We start from the raw sequence: 16,475 nt of genomic DNA on the forward strand, positions 1-16,475 counted from the left end.
CTTACTAAAAAGTTACTTGTAAGATAGTTTTGTCTTATTTCAAGATATTTTCTCTAGAAACTAGACCAAAAATACTACGACCTTGTTTTTACAGTGCGATACTGATTTGAAATGCTTATATTGTGATAAATTTTCAGCCATATTGTCCTGCATTAATTTCCATTCTGAGCTAAAAACAACAAACAGAAGAGTCAAACATCTTAATCAAACTTTTTCTTTAATTGGAAATGAAACTTCTCATTCATATTTAAAATCTAATTAATTAAAAATTTTAATTAAAAACAAGATCAGGTTACAAAGTTCCATATGGCTTCATGTGCAGACAGGATGAAAGAATTACAAATTTGATTAAAACTATCAGAAACAATTTAACTCCTTCATTCATGACAGGTTTCTTGTTCCAACTCTTAAATATAAAAAACTGTTTTATCTCTGAGTTAGCATCAGGAAGACGGACAGACAGCTGGCCAACACAACAACACAGCCACACATGCTCCGACGCGCTCCTCCGTACAGCTGGATCTCTGGTATCGTGGAGCGGATGAACTCGGAGTAGCTGGTCAGCCTGGTGTACACACCCGGCCTGTTCTGTTTCGCACAACCAAGTCCAAAACTCACCACTCCTGCCTGCACCCAGGTGCCATTCACCATGCTGCAGACCAGGGGCCCCCCTGAGTCGCCCTGCAGAGACGAAGAGTTATTCAGATTGTCATGTGTGCAAGATGCCGCCCCCTGCTGGACAAGGCCTGTCGCATAGATTTTCCTGGATGATGAATTGTTCCATAAGTTATTGCGATAAATAATAATATTGTTGCTTTGGGACCATTTTTAAGTAACACAATGGTAATGGCAAAAATAATAATGCAAAAACAAATTCTAAGAAATCAGTAAACTTTAAATTCTAATGAACATTTAACAATGCAACTGAAAGACATTTTAAATATCCAAAATAAATAAAACAAATAAGAATTTTTAAGCCTTTCTAAACAAAAATTGTCCAAAAAAAAGGGTTGAGACCAAAGCACCAAATTGAAGACTTTTATCATCCAGTTTTTGGTAGAAAGAGAGAGAAAAAAAGAGATAAATCATGTTAATGAAAATTATTGAGTTTTAATTTTACTGTGCGATTAATTTATTAAAGATAATTATAAATAATTGCTGGCTGACAATGACTGCCATTGCTTTTAGCTGTCCGGTTGTCAACATAAAGTACTAAATCTTAAATGTCAACCTGATATATAAAAGAAAAGTAAACAGAGCTTTGCTACTGATTGTCATCACTACAACTAGATAAGGTCAGACAAAAGTTTAACAAAAAGATAATAGCAAGGGAGAGGCAAGTAGGTCAGTTATGCTAGCTTGACTATGACAACCTTAATGTAGATGTGTTGTGGAATTTGGTGTGTTTAGGTTCAGTTAATAAATGATTTTAAAATAAAATAAGGCGACACACACACCGACTGACAGATCATCAGTAAAGCAGGTGTTCAACACCTGCTTTACTGCAACACAAACATCGAGCCTGAAAACATAAAACAGGTTGAATTTCTGTTCTTTGTTTAGGAAATGTTGGCATGTTTTTTGGTGTCGATTTCTGATATGTTAGCGCCATTGTTGTAAGTCAGTTGCTGTGGCAACGCGTCTGTGTGAGCAGACTCGGACCGAGTTGTTCTTCGATGGTTTTTCTGTTTTTTTCCACCTTGGTGGTTTCACACTGCACTAAACTAATAATACCCACAACTCCAGGTTTCATTCTGTAAACAAAGTTGTTCTACCACAGCAGCACAGCTGTGAATAGCATGTAAACATATGGTCTTTTTGCCCCTTTAGTGTTGCTCACATGTGTGACATTTCCAGATGTAAACAACATGCAATGTGTATTTGAATTCACTCAAACAAGTCAATGTTTAACATAAATCAAATGGTACCTGGCAGGAGTCTTTGCCGCCCTCCTGGTATCCTGCACAGATCATGTCGAACAGAATGTCCACCTGCTCCACCGGATCCGTTTGGTACATTTCCTGACAGGAAGTCTGGGAGATGATTGGCACCTGCACTTCCTGCAGAGTCCCAATTCCTGACAGAGCCACTGGAGAGGAGGCAAGCTAGTTACTTACAGGTGATTTTTTAGCAAAGCATGTTTTGAAACTTAAGATCATCTTGCATTAGAATATTGTGTGTGTAATACACAATATTCACATTAATACACACATTAATGTAATCTACTGTATTACATTAGAGTGTAATACATGTTTCATATCTTTTAATAATTAGGGATGCAAGTCATTGATTAATAAATTAATCTAAATTGACTAACAATTGATAAGCAACCATTTTCCTAAAAATGGTTCTTTTAGGAACGAGGGGGTCGACCGTCTTTCCAGAAGGTTTTATTTTTCATGAAATGCCTTTTTTTTTTTAACAAAAATTGTATATTAAATATAGACTGAATGAACAAAAAAAATTGATTACCTTAGACATTAATAACACAAAAAATAGGAACTTTTTACATTGCTGAGTAGAAAAAGACAAAAAGAATAAAATGTGTTTATATTTTGAAAAACAGAACCGGATTATGTTTGGACTGTTTCACTTTCCTGTTCAGAGAAACGCCCTCCGCCATCTTGTTTCTCCTGGAACATCCACTTGTTAAGACTAACACTTGTTAATCGATTGGAACTAATTTCAATCTAAACATTAATCATAAGTCAATTAATTGTTTGCATCTGCAGTCGATATAATTATTGATTAGTATTTGTGTTAAATCATTTAAAGATGCCCTTCTCTCTGTTTTTTTATTTCTTTGCACTTCCATGTGAAACTAATATAACATCAGAGCCCCATTTTCTGAAATGAAATAAATCCATCCATCCATCCATCCATCCATCTTCTTCCGCTTATCCGAGGTCGGGTCGCGGGGGTAGCAGCTTCAGAAGGGAGGCCCAGACTTCCCTCCCCAGCCACTTCTTCCAGCTCCTCCGGGGGAATCCCGAGGCGTTCCCAGGCCAGCCGAGAGACATAGTCCCTCCAGCGTGTCCTGGGTCTTCCCCGGGGCCTCCGCCCGGTGGGACGTGCCCGGAACACCTCACCAGGGAGGCGTCCAGGAGGCATCCTGACCAGATGCCCGAGCCACCTCAACTGGCTCCTCTCGATGTGAAGGAGCAGCGGCTCTACTCTGAGTCCCTCCCGGATGACTGAGCTTCTCACCCTATCTCTAAGGGAGAGCCCAGCCACCCTACGGAGAAAACCCATTTTGGCCGCTTGTATCCGCGATCTCGTTCTTTCGGTCATGACCCAAAGCTCATGACCATAGATGAGGGTGGGAACGTAGATCGACCGGTAAATCGAGAGCTTCGCTTTTTGGCTCAGCTCTCTCTTCACCACGACGGACCGGTACAGCGCCCGCTTGACAGCAGACGCTGCGCCAATCCGCCTGTCGATCTCCCGCTCCCTTCTTCCCCCATTCGTGAACAAGATCCCGAGATACTTAAACTCCTCCACTTGGGGCAGGACACCCCCCCTGACCCGGAGAAGGCACTCTACCCTTTTCCGGCTCAAGACCATGGCCTCGGATTTGGAGGCACTGATCCCCATCCCGGCCGCTTCACACTCGGCTGCGAACCGATCCAGCGAGAGCTGCAGATCACGATCTGATGAAGCCAAAAGGACCACATCGTCTGCGAAAAGCAGAGATGAGATCCTGAGGCCACCAAATCGGATCCCCTCAACACCTTGGCTGCGCCTAGAAATTCTGTCCATGAAAGTGATGAACAGAATCGGTGACAAAGGGCAGCCCTGGCGGAGTCCAACTCTCACCGGAAACAAGCCCGACTTACTGCCGGCAATGCGGACCAGACTCTGACACCGGTCATACAGGGACCTGACAGCCCGTATCAAAGGGCCCGGTACCCCATACTCCCGGAGAACCCCCCACAGGGCTCCCCGAGGGACACGGTCAAACGCCTTCTCCAAGTCCACAAAACACATGTAGACTGGTTGGGCGAACTCCCATGCACCCTCCAGGACCCTGCTGAGGGTGTAGAGCTGGTCCAGTGTTCCACGACCAGGACGAAAACCACACTGCTCTTCCTGAATCCGAGGTTCGACTATCCGACGGACCCTCCTCTCCAGGACCCCTGAATAGACCTTGCCAGGGAGGCTTAAGAGTGTGACCCCTCTATAATTGGAGCACACCCTCCGGTCCCCCTTTTTGAACAGGGGGACCACCACCCCAGTCTGCCAATCCAGGGGAACTGCCCCCGATGTCCTGCGATATTACAGAGTCGCGTCAACCAACACAACCCTACAACATCCAGAGCCTTAAGGAACTCCGGGCGGATCTCATCCACCCCCGGGGCCTTGCCACCGAGGAGCTTTTTAACCACCTCGGCGACCTCGCCCCCAGAGATTGGAGAGCCCAACCCAGAGTCCCCAGGCTCCGCTTCCTCAGTGGAAGGCATGTTGGTGGGATTGAGGAGGTCTTCGAAGTACTCTGCCCACCGGCCCACAACGTCCCGAGTAGAGGTCAGCAGCACACCATCCCCACTATAAACAGTGTTGGTGCTGCACCGCTTCCCCCCCCTGAGACGCCGGATGGTGGACCAGAATCGCCTCGAAGCCGTGCGGAAGTCTTTCTCCATGGCCTCTCCAAACTCCTCCCACACCCGAGTTTTTGCCTCAGCAACCGCCCGAGCCGCATGCCGCTTCGCCCGCCGGTACCCATCAGCTGCTTCCGGAGTCCCACAGGCCAAAAAGGCTCGATAGGACTCCTTCTTCAGCCTGACGGCATCCCTCACCGAAGGTGTCCACCAACGGGTTCGAGGGTTGCCGCCGCGACAGGCACCGACAACCTTGCGGCCACAGCTCCGATCGGCCGCCTCGACAATGGAGGCACGGAACACGGTCCACTCAGACTCCATGTCCCCCACCTCCCCCGGGACGTGTTCGAAGTTTTGCCGGTGATGGGAGTTAAAGCTCCGTCTCACAGGGGATTCCGCCAGACGTTCCCAGCAGACCCTCACAACACGTTTGGGCCTGCCAGGTCTGACCGGCTTTCGCCCCCGCCACCGGAGCCAACTCACCACCAGGTAGTGGTCAGTGGACAGCTCCGCACCTCTCTTCACCCGAGTGTCCAAGACATACGGCCGCAGATCCGATGAAACGATGACAAAGTCGATCATCGAACTGCGGCCTAGGGTGTCCTGGTGCCAAGTGCACATATGGACACCCTTATGCTTGAACATGGTGTTCGTTATGGACAATCCATGGCGAGCACAGAAGTCCAGCAACAGAACACCGCTCGAGTTCAGGTCGGGTGGGCCGTTCCTCCCAACCACGCCCCTCCAGGTCTCACTGTCGTTGCCCACGTGAGCGTTGAAGTCCCCCAGCAGAACAAGGGAGTCCCCAGGAGGAGCACTCTCCAGTACCCCCTCTAAGGACTCCAAAAAGGGTGGGTAATCTGAACTGTCGTTCGGCCCGTAAGCACAAACGACAGTCAGAACCCGTCCCCCCACCCGTAGGCGGAGGGATCCTACCCTCTCGTTCACCGGGGTAAACCCCAACGTACAGGCGCCGAGATGGGGAGCAACAAGTATGCCCACTCCTGCCCAACGTCTCTCTCCCTGGGCAACTCCAGAGTGGAAGTATGTCCAGCCCCTCTCAAGGAGACTGGTTCCAGAACCAGAGCCATGCGTCGAGGTGAGACCGACTATTTCTAGCCGGAACCTCTCGACCTCACGCACTAGCTCCGGCTCCTTCCCCACCAGAGAGGTGACATTCCACGTCCCAAGAGCCAGTTTCTGCAACCGAGGATCGGACCGCCAGGGTCCCCTCCCTTGGCCGCCACCCATCACACAGTGCACCCGACCCCTTTGGCCCCTCCCACGGGTGGTGGGCCCATGGGAGGGGGGGCCCATGTTTCCTCTTCGGGCTGAGCCCGGCCGGGCTCCATGGGTAAAAGCCCGGCCACCAGACGCTCGCCATCGTGCCCCCCCTCCAGGCCTGGCTCCAGAGTGGGGCCCCGGTGACCAGCGTCCGGGCGAGGGAACACCAAGTCCAAGGTTTTCCTTCATCATTGGGGTCTTCGGGCTGCACTTTGTCTGGTCCCTCACCTAGGACCTGTCTGCCTTGGGTGACCCTACCAGGGGCATGAAGCCCCAGACAGCATAGCTCCTAGGATCATTGGGGCACTCAAACCCCTCCACCACGATAAGGTGGCAGCCCATGGAGGAGATGAAATAAATCAACTGAGAATATTCTAGTTTCCAGAAAGCTGCCGGTGCCACGACAGAAAGTTAACGGGTTTTACCGTCTTCCCTGATGTTTCCCCAGCCCGTGACGTAGCAGCTCATCCCAGAGGGAAACAACGTTCCCGACGCAGGCAAACACACAGGCTGGACGAAGTTGTTCCAGGACACGGAGCTGGACAGCTGCAGGAGAGCGATGTCTTTGCCGCTGTTGGGGTCTTGGTAACCAGATGGAATCACTATGCGCGTCACAAAACGGGTCAACTCGTACTGGTTGATCCCATTCAGCTGGTGCCGTCCGATGTACAGAGTGTAAGGCGACACGTCGGACGGACTGAAAAACGACAAATTAGTGACGTTAAATAAGAAATCATTACGCTTTAATCTTTCAAATCAGAGCAGGCATCAAGCGCATTATAGGAAGTAGTTCTAATAAGTGAATAACTTAAATATGTAGAAAAGGGCAGATTATGCAGACATTTTAAATCCAAGGCTGCCTCAGAGCAACGCTCAGTTTATTTCCTCTTGTTGAAAACAATTTGGCCCTTTAGAATAATTTTTGCCAAAATGCAAGTTTTGAGTTTCATAATCTCTGTTTCATGACCAAATGTACAAAAGTTAAGTGTTTAAAAGATTTTAAAAATGGCAGAAATGTAAACTTTAAAGGCTAATCAGAGGCTGTTACTCTTTTTTTGTGTGAAAAAGGTTTAAATACAGATTTTTTGATAAATTTTCACACCATACTGTGGTTCAATTTAAACAGCAAATATGAAAAAGCACATAACGGATTATGAATGTTGATAAAAGTTGCTTATTGGTCATCTGTGCAAAGACTTGATGTATCCAACGTCAAATTAAATGATCAAGTTAGATGAATAAATAAGGACTACAAATTACACTATTTTCTAATAGCAAAGAAGCAAACGGCAAAGTGACTCTGAAATATTCAGCTGCATCAGAAAAGCATCGCCTCATCAATAACATGTTAGTTTAATTTCTAACCCAGTAATTGTTAGACGTTTATAACACTTGTAAACCTTCATTTTACATCCCAGTGTAATAATTAACCAGTTGGGCAAAGTTTCACCGAACACATTAGACAAAATAATAAAAAAAAACACAGCATGGTGGAAGCACAGATGATAAAAGAAATCGGAAATGATTGAACAAGCAACAAGTTGCAAATTGAACAAGCAACTTAATCTTTAAGGCCAGTTTTAGTGTTTCAGATTCTGATTAAATGCAAAACAGCCCAGATACTTTCAATGCAGTGAAATAGCAACTTAGAGAAGAATCCAGCAGTTTCTGTCCGGGTGGAGCTTTCTCACTTGGGGAAGCAATGTGCAGCTGAAAGCACCCAGTCCTGCGTGATGAGGGAGCCGCCACAGATATGTGCATTATCTTTCTGGAGGCAGAGAGGAAGGGAAAGAAGGAAAACAGCAGTGAGTCACTTCTGCATCACAGGCAAATCCCTCTGTCAGCAGGTCAGCTTCACAACTAAACCCAGACTAAACCACAACCAAAGCTTTCCTCCGGGCACAGCTGTGAACCCACGGGATGAAAGTGAAAACATTCCCGTTTAATTGAGGGTTTACCTGGATATCTATCTGCCAGGGCCAAGCCCCATTCGAGGCGTCCACCCCTCCTACAATCCTGTCCTTCAGCTGCGGACGGCCGCACACCTGCGCATTAGAGCCTCTCAAACCTGGAGAAAATGCGAGTTTCCGACCCAAGAGCAAAGCATGAAAAACCTTTAATCACCGCTAAACACAAACAGCCGAAAACAAGCCGAGAGAACAAAATGTCTCCGGGACAAAGACACGGGAATGGCGGGGAGGGGAACCGACAGGAAGACCCTCCGCTCTCCACTTACCTGTTACGCACAAAAACATTACAGAAAACAGTAACTTCGTCGCCATTTTGGTGAACAAATACGTTACAAAAATCTGTTTGAATAGTTCGAAGCTGGTTATTTCAATAAATCGTCAAAACGCTGCAGTCAATCCTCCTCGTGATGACACAGCAGAAACTAAAGTTTAGGAAGTCTCATCGCTTTTCTTAAAACTTTCTTAGAAACGGACAGAAATCCGTTTATGCCCCCGGGTTTGTCCCCAAAAAACCTGCGGTCTCCGATCAATTCTGACTCACAGTTTCAACGGAGAAACCTGTTACCTGGGCGGAACGTCACACCCCATCGGAACCTTTATCCCGCCCATGAAGCACACCTGAGCCAGTGAAAATAACGGAACTGCGTCCTTGCATTCCTTGCAGGTTGATTTCCTGTAAAGAGGGTTTTGGTTCCGTGAAAATGGAGGAAAATACGCGGGATGGTTGTTTTATCAAAACCCCAACAAGGAGAATCCAAAAGATTCCTTTGGATAGTTAAACAAAGTAGTTTTGTACAGAAGCAGTTTTCCTTCTTTGCATTTCCAAAGTTTACAAAAAATATTTCTTTTAGCTAAAAATGTTATTTTTTTTTGTGGAGAGGTTTTTTTTTCAAATTTCGACGTTTACATCTATTTCGTCAGATTTTTAGATTTACTTAAACAAGATTTGGTTAACAGTTTGCTGTAGTTTGAGCCATTCCTCCTGACAGAACTGCTGAGTCAGTTAAAATCTCAGGTGTTCAGTTTTGCCCAGGAATGTTGTTTTGGACGGAGGTCAGGGGTTTCTGATGGCTGCTGCAAAATGTTTGGGGTCATTGAGCATTTGGAAGACAAGAATTCAAAATGATGTTTTTTCTTTTTTGCTTTTGTCATATATTTTTGAGAAGTGCACCAGTCCCTCCTGCAGCAAAAAGCCCCACAGCATGATGCTGCCTCTCCAGCTTGCAGGGTTCTTTTTTTTGTTTTGTTTGTTTTGCTCCAAAAGGACAATCCACATTTGTACGTCTTACAAAGCAATGATTTCATCACCTGGGCTTAATAATCTCAAGGAATGTAAAGTAATTAATTTAAAAAAGTAATAAATAAATATTTCTCTTTATTCTTGTATTTAGCAAATTGAAATAATTTTGGTAATCCTAACTGAGCAAAAGCAGAAAAGGTTTAGTCTGTCAAACTCAAGGCCCGTGGGCCAAATCCGGCCCGCCGTAGCTTTTTATGTGGACGTCTAGATTCTAGACTAAACACTAAGTGTGCTTAAATATCATGTTATCAATCAAATCAAAGCAGTTTTTATCTGTTTACTGCCAAATTTGATCAATCAGTCCCTCCAATGTCTTGAGAATTATCTTGGAAATTCATGTAAAATCAATAAATCCCTGCACTTTTTGTGCTGATACATAATTGGGAGTAAATTGCAGATTTTTTGCTAAAATTGTCAAAAACGTTCTTACTTGTACTAAACAGCTGCCTCAGCTTTAATTGATGTCATGTTATAGTCTAGGATCTATCCAGCGAGTGATAAAAAGTCGCATTTACCGTCATAAATAAACACAAATATGGCAAATATTTCTAAATTAGTACCACAAAAACTTTGATTTTTATTTTAAAAAATCACAAAATCCTGGAGAGACAGAAATGAAATTGAATAATAATGTTTAATTTTAAGAATTATTGATATTTTAACAGTTTGTGATCAGGTTTTATCAATATACTCGGCACAACCGGCCCTTTAAGAGCTTTCATGATCTTGATTTGGCCCAAAATGAAAATGAGTTTGACGCCGCTGGTCGGATTTAACGCCGGATAACGAAAAAATACGACAAAAATACAAATAATACTGTTTACACATGAGCAATGGCAGCAAAAAAAAAAACTCAAGAGATTTTAAAGCTCTTCAGCTTCTGTTTGTTCAGTATTTAGTGTAAAGCTGTTTACTTGTAAAACCAGTTCAGCAGGTGTAATTATATAATTATATAACCATATAATGAAAACCTTATTCAGTGTGTTTTCGGCCACACACACAAGCAGGTCAAGGGTCAAACGCTCCCCTGATTCAGCTGAATTAGTCCTGTTGTTTTAAGTGTTTGATTGAACAGAATGAAAACAACATGATCGATTTTTGTCTTTTCATGTGGTAATCCTGTTTGTTTCACATGTCACAGAGCGCTTATTCCTTCTGTCTGTCTGTAAAGCTGTCTGTCTCCCTTTTTTCCTCCCTTCCTGCGTCCCTCCATCCCTCCACCGCTCCGTCCCCCCCGCCCGCCCCAGGCAGTGTGTCTAGTTTCACAGAGCAATTGAAGGTGACAGGGACAGAGAGAGAGGGAGCGGGAGGGAGGGACAGAGGGAGGACACATCACAGTATCGCCTGCGGCTACACAACAGTACAGGAAGCGCGAGAGATGGAGGGACAAAGAAAGGGAAGGAGAGACTCACCAAAGTCCTCCCAGTGAATCCGATAAGCAGGTAAATGGGAGGTAAAGTCACACAGAAACAGGTGAAAAAGCAAAAGATGTGTGTGTGCCACACGCAGTCCGCCTGCAGGGTCAGCAGATCTTTTAAATAGATTTTTATTTTATTTTTTTATTTTTCATTTTTGCCCTCCCTCCCACTCTGCCTCCCTTCACTCATAATATATGATCGCATTATTGGATCCCAGTCAGTAAGAGCAATTATAATGCACTCCCATTTGTTTTTATTCTTACAACTTGATGAATATTTGTCGTGGCACGGTAACCATGGCGACTGGCTCCACCACCGCCCCTCCCTCCCCGTCCCCATCCCCCCTTCAGTGCTGAAAAAGCAAAGGATGGAGGGAGGGAGAGGGAGAGAGGTGACAGGAATGAACTAACAAGATGCACTAAAAAAAATGCATGTCCTGGAGCAACATAAATCTTTGCAGTGAAGCACGCGCCACCTCACACACACACACACACACACACACACACACACACACACACACCCACACACACACGCATTACTGCGCTCAGCATGCACAGGGATCAGATAGGTTCAAGCAAATTCCAACAACTGGAAGACAATAAGAAAAACAAAAGCTCGAAGACACACAGCCGACTGCTACAATAAAACATTGTTTATTGATTTTATGGTTAAATTAATGTCACAATTTTAATCCTTTTTCTCATCCTGAAGTTTTGTCTGATTACTCAGACAGTTAAACAGGGATTTTCCTTCCCAGGGCATTAATACTCAGAAATCCTGATTTTATTTTATTTTTTCAAAATGTTATTTAATGTCTTATAATTTACTTGTTAAATACCAAATTACAGCTTTTTGTCTGATTGGATAAAATTTGATAAAATCACCTCAGAGGATATTTCCAAAAGACAAACATCGATCCAACTCACAGTTTTATTTCTTGCTCATGTTAAGGGTTAAAAAATAAAAAAGTACACCCCGTTACACACTGGAGTTCACATAGTTTTATAGAGCAAGAATCTTTTACATCCTTACAATTCAATGAACCGTTTTGCATTCAATCCAATTATATAAAAGTTGTTTTGAATGTCGACTGTCATTTTTAGAGGAACATTATTTTATTTCTATTTTTAGGTTTTAAAATAAAGAAAAACATAAAGCTTTTGCAAAAAGAGGATGGACTTATTTGATCATATTTTGTGGGAAATTATGTAAACAAAACAAACAAATCAATGTACATTTCAGTACATTACTGATACTTTTGTGGAAATTATGCAAAAATACACCCAGTCACACCCGTCCATCCATTTTATTTTGCTAACTAAAGCAAAGTTTGTAGAAGAAAAATCTTATTTTCATTGCTGGGAATAAACTTAAAACATTTTATAGACTTTAAAAATGTAAAGTAATAAGCCCAAACAGTTAAATGACTGCAAACGTTAAGCCAAATGTAAAATATTACGTTATATTTATTGTTCTCCAGGTAAAAAATAAATAATTTACAATGAATATTTTGTGACTGCGACATAAGTGTAAGTGTTGAACGTTTTCAAATGCTGGTATTCTACATATTTTAGATATTTTCTTGGTTCTGCACACCTGAATGAAATAATAAATCCTGATCAGGCCTCTGCAGAACCTGACGACATGCAGAGGAAATCCCAGCATTTGAATCAACTGTTCTGGAGCAGAAAGTTCCCAAAACCTCTACTGAGGTAGGAGCAGCACTACTTCAACATGTTTTACTCAAGTAAACGTAAAACGTAGTCGTCCAAGGAATGACTCGGGTATTTTGCAAAAGGTGCACAAGTAACTGGTCAAAGCATCAACCATTTAATATTTAAAAATTAAATCATCCGACTGTCCAAAATGTAAAGTTAAGTGGAATTTTTTATATTTTAAGGACAAAAATGACAATAATTTATATAAGTAAGAAAAAATAACAAAATCAGGCAAAATAAATGTTTCCAAATTAGTTTCTTTCAATAAAAAAACTTATGAAATCTGAACTAACACTGCGGGTGTGTGCCTGTTTCTGGTGAATTTTTGGTTAAAACTTGTTTGTTTTTTATTCAATTGGTAGAAAATCCAGAAATTTTATACAAGTAAGAGAAGAGATACTTCATAATAAAATTACTCAAAGAACAGCGTAGTAAAAATAGTCCTAAAATAAATGTTTTCATGAGTTACTCAGGTAAATGTAACTAGTTACCACCCAGCGCTGGATGCAGGACTGGAGTTTGACTCCTTGAACTTCTGGCTCACATTTTGTTGCTGCTTCTCATTTTTATTCGTTTATTTCTGGTTTGAAAGCAATCTGCCAGACAGCCAAGGAAAACTGAGATAATTACAACTAAAATAAAATTAGGAGTTGGTTCAACAGGAAACAAAACACGGTTTTATATTTTGGGATCAAATGATCAACTGACTTTGATTGTATTTTCCTTTAATTAGTATCACATTTTGACTGTAGGAAGCTAATTTGAGGAGAAATTGAATTTATATGAAGTGAACTTAGACATGAATAGACCAAGTTTAGGTGAAATTTGCTGTATTTTGGTGTTTTATAAGCAGAACTGAACCTCACTCCACTGCCTCCTGTGCATTTTAGAGTTTATTTTATTTTCCCTTTAAATGTTTGAACGATCTTTCTCCAGAAAATCCCTCTGAGCTTCTTCAACCTTACTTGCCTTTTTTGGCCCCTCTGGTCAAGATTTGACCTAGTTTGTTTGTAGATTTTATGTTTAACGTTTGGTCTTTTTGTGTTATATATGTTTGTAGCTTAAAACTGCTGCTTTAAAGAACTTTATAAATACATTTTTAAAAGCCTTTAGCCTCCAACAGCAGGGAAAGTTTCCTTTCAATCAGTTACGCAAAGAACAAAAACATTACGTGGAAAAGCATCCCAAATGAACCGATGAAAGTATAGCACAATGTTTACTTGTAGCCAAGCAAGAAACTTTTAATCAAGTATTGTAATTCCTTTGCTTAAGTGGATTGTCTGCACGCATCTACCACCACTGTTCTTTTTACCTTTGAACTTGTCAAGTCCTTTCTTTTCTCCAAGGCGCATCTCGCAGGAAAGTAACAGAGAAGGGGGGAGCAGAGGGGGTAGCAGAGAAAGAATAGCAGAGTATGAAAGAGAGAGGGAGCGACAGAGAGAAAGGGAGCGCAAAGTCTTGTCAACCGGAAATAAAACAAGCTGGCACCCTCCCCATCCCCAAGCCCCTACTCCCACCCCAAAGTCATATACTTCCTCCTCACTCTCTCTGTTTTCCTCCCCTCAGCCTCTCCCGCCTCCATCTCTCCCTTCCTCTGCATGGAGATATATTTAAACCCGGCTTCTGCTCGGCTCGGCGCTGTGCATACCGTCATACCTGCGTCACCGCATGCACCTCGCGTCGGGCCGTGTGCGTCCGTCGGCAGGCTGGAGTTCCTGGATGGGGATCCTTTAGGCCCTGATGGCGCCTTTTGTTTGCTGTGTCTGTTACTGCGTCTTCACAAGCTGCTGAATATCTGAGTCCAGTTGGACAAAAGACTCTAAAAAAAAAGCAGAACAGGTTAACAAATCCAACAACGCATCACGTTTCCTTTCTCTAATGTTTCAAAACAAACATATATGATCGGATAAAAGGTTTATTGTCCCTCCAGGTGATAATTTGCATGACATAAAGAAATAAACAGCAATAATGAAATTGCACACAGAACAGCTCTGGAAAAATTAAGAGACCACTTCAAATGATCAGCTTCTCTGATTTTACTGTTTATTGGTTTATATCTGAGTAAAACGAACATTGTTCTTATATTCTATAAACTACTGACAACGTCTCCGAAAGCAAAAATGTTGTATTTATTTGCAGAAAATGGTCAAAATAAGGAAAAACATGCAGAGCTTTCAGACCTTAAATAATGCAAAGAAAACAGGTTGATATTCATTTAGAAACAACAAAACTAATGTTTTCACTCAGGAAGAGTTCAGAAACAAATATGTAGTGAAATAACCAGGAGGTTTTCAATGCTGAATACCACCACAGTTTGTTTAGGGTTATCTCAAATTATTAATGAGATAATAACAATCTTCATGTTCATTTATTTAATGGGGATAAATGAACATTTATACCTTTCTGTGTTAAATTTAATTTCCATATATTAACAGGCTGAAGGCCTGTAATGGCGATGAACAGGCTTGTTACCTTCAACCGTAGATATAAGACGATTAAATGTAACACATTTAATTTACCTTTTATTTTTTCTCACATTACAGCCACAGAATTATTTGGTGGTATGCATTTAAATTCAGCTTCCTTTACTCTGATACCACTAAATAAAATGAATCGTAATCAGTCAGAACTTATTTTCAGTGAAAACGTCTCACGACTGGAATAAAACACCAGATTATTTTCTACTAACTTAAATGTCTGCTTTCTAGATAATCAACCACTGATCATTTGATTCTAATTTATATTCTGTTTCAATGTATTGTTAATGCCCACCACACTTTTCAGATTCTTGAAAGCTTTTAAAAACCATCAGTTGTGTTTGTATGTAGGAGTTGAAGATACTTTTCACTGTTTCTGCTGAAGCTGCAGCTGAAACGTCGTTTTTAAGGTGAAATCAGAAACAGACTCTTTTTAAAACCCTCTAACGAACCGTTTACGCTCTTCGTCACAGTCTGGATCTCATGAAAAGGCACCACCACACCTGTATTAAATTTTAATAACGCTCCAATTCAACACAGTTCAACTCAAATTTTTAATTTACAGCAAATTCGAACGAAAATCCTTCTCTTCATCGGACATATCTCATTATGATATTTATGTTTCTAATCAGATTTTGGTGATCAAATGAAAACATGTCTAACAGAAATAATAAAACTATTTAAGCCTGCAGTCAAAGATAAGAGCAAATCAAACACATATTTGAAGATATTCTTTAAATTTCCAATGTAAGCGAATAAAATCAGGTGTTGTTGTTTCTGTTTCGCTGCTGCTGAACGTGTTTGGACTCAGAGTCCAGCTCTCTGTTCGCTCTCAGTGGATGTAGGTCATTACTGTTAAAACTGGCCGTGTTTTCCTCCCCTAACGTCAGACACGGGCTTCAGGTTCTGGTCAGGCTGGAAGACAAATGATTTTTACCTTCAAGCAAGTTTCCCAAAACTAATCGACAGATTTTTCTCTAAAAACTCTTAATAATCACCTGCTGGTGTAGATTTCCAGACTTCTTGTCCTTGGTTTTGAAGATTTTTTATTGTATGAGCACAAAGCAGAAAAATCTTCTTTTTCTATCAGCAGTAATAGACTTTTATTAAACCGTGTCCTAATAAAGCCTTTATCCAAACTGCAGTGTTATAATAAAACACCTTAGATTGCTTCTGTCTTATTTCTTAGATGCTTTGTTGATATTTTTGATGTTTCCTCAAAGCTTCAGAGCTTAAATATGTTTTAATTATCTAACACTAACGATTTGTTGCCACTGTGTAAAATAAAAAAAGTTTTTTGGTTTGGTAATCTCAAATCATGTGAAATTATTTGGATTATGTATTCTGATTGTGAAACAAATATAAAGTAATTTATATTCTGCAAGCAAAATGTTACATGTTTCAATTAATTGATCAGAAATATTTTTAAATGATTCGTCTTTTTTTTGTTGCTTTTTTAAAAAAAATATTGCTTTATTGTAAGATTTCAGGTTATGGGTGAGATAAAGGCACATTTAATTTATTTCTGAAAATATTTAAAGTACATACTGATTCTCACCACATCGAATTATTCACAGAAATATTGAAATATATTGATATAAAATATATTAAGATAATAAAGAAAACACAACATGTTCATACTTTAAAACAGGCCAAAAAAAATGAGAAAAATTCCCATAAATGAACCAATAATTAAAGATGTGACCCGGT

The 16,475-nt window shown here is 41.6% G+C and overlaps 1 protein-coding gene across 1 annotated transcript; it reads right to left on the minus strand.

The window, feature by feature from the left end:
• Nucleotides 1–239: 239 nt before the first annotated feature.
• On the minus strand, nt 240–8,418 carry LOC114155648 (serine protease 27). The gene is made up of 6 exons (XM_028035636.1): nt 8,119–8,418; nt 7,841–7,950; nt 7,574–7,650; nt 6,308–6,579; nt 1,929–2,089; nt 240–681 (listed from the first exon to the last, which is right to left on the minus strand). The coding sequence occupies exons 1-6, from the start codon at nt 8,162–8,164 to the stop codon at nt 427–429; spliced, it is 921 nt and encodes a 306-aa protein (XP_027891437.1). The 5' UTR covers nt 8,165–8,418; the 3' UTR covers nt 240–426.
• Between the last annotated feature and the right edge of the window lie 8,057 nt (nt 8,419–16,475).

Source organism: Xiphophorus couchianus, chromosome 2 (genome assembly GCF_001444195.1).
Source record: "Xiphophorus couchianus chromosome 2, X_couchianus-1.0, whole genome shotgun sequence".
In the NCBI taxonomy this organism is placed as follows: Eukaryota; Metazoa; Chordata; class Actinopteri; order Cyprinodontiformes; family Poeciliidae; genus Xiphophorus; species Xiphophorus couchianus.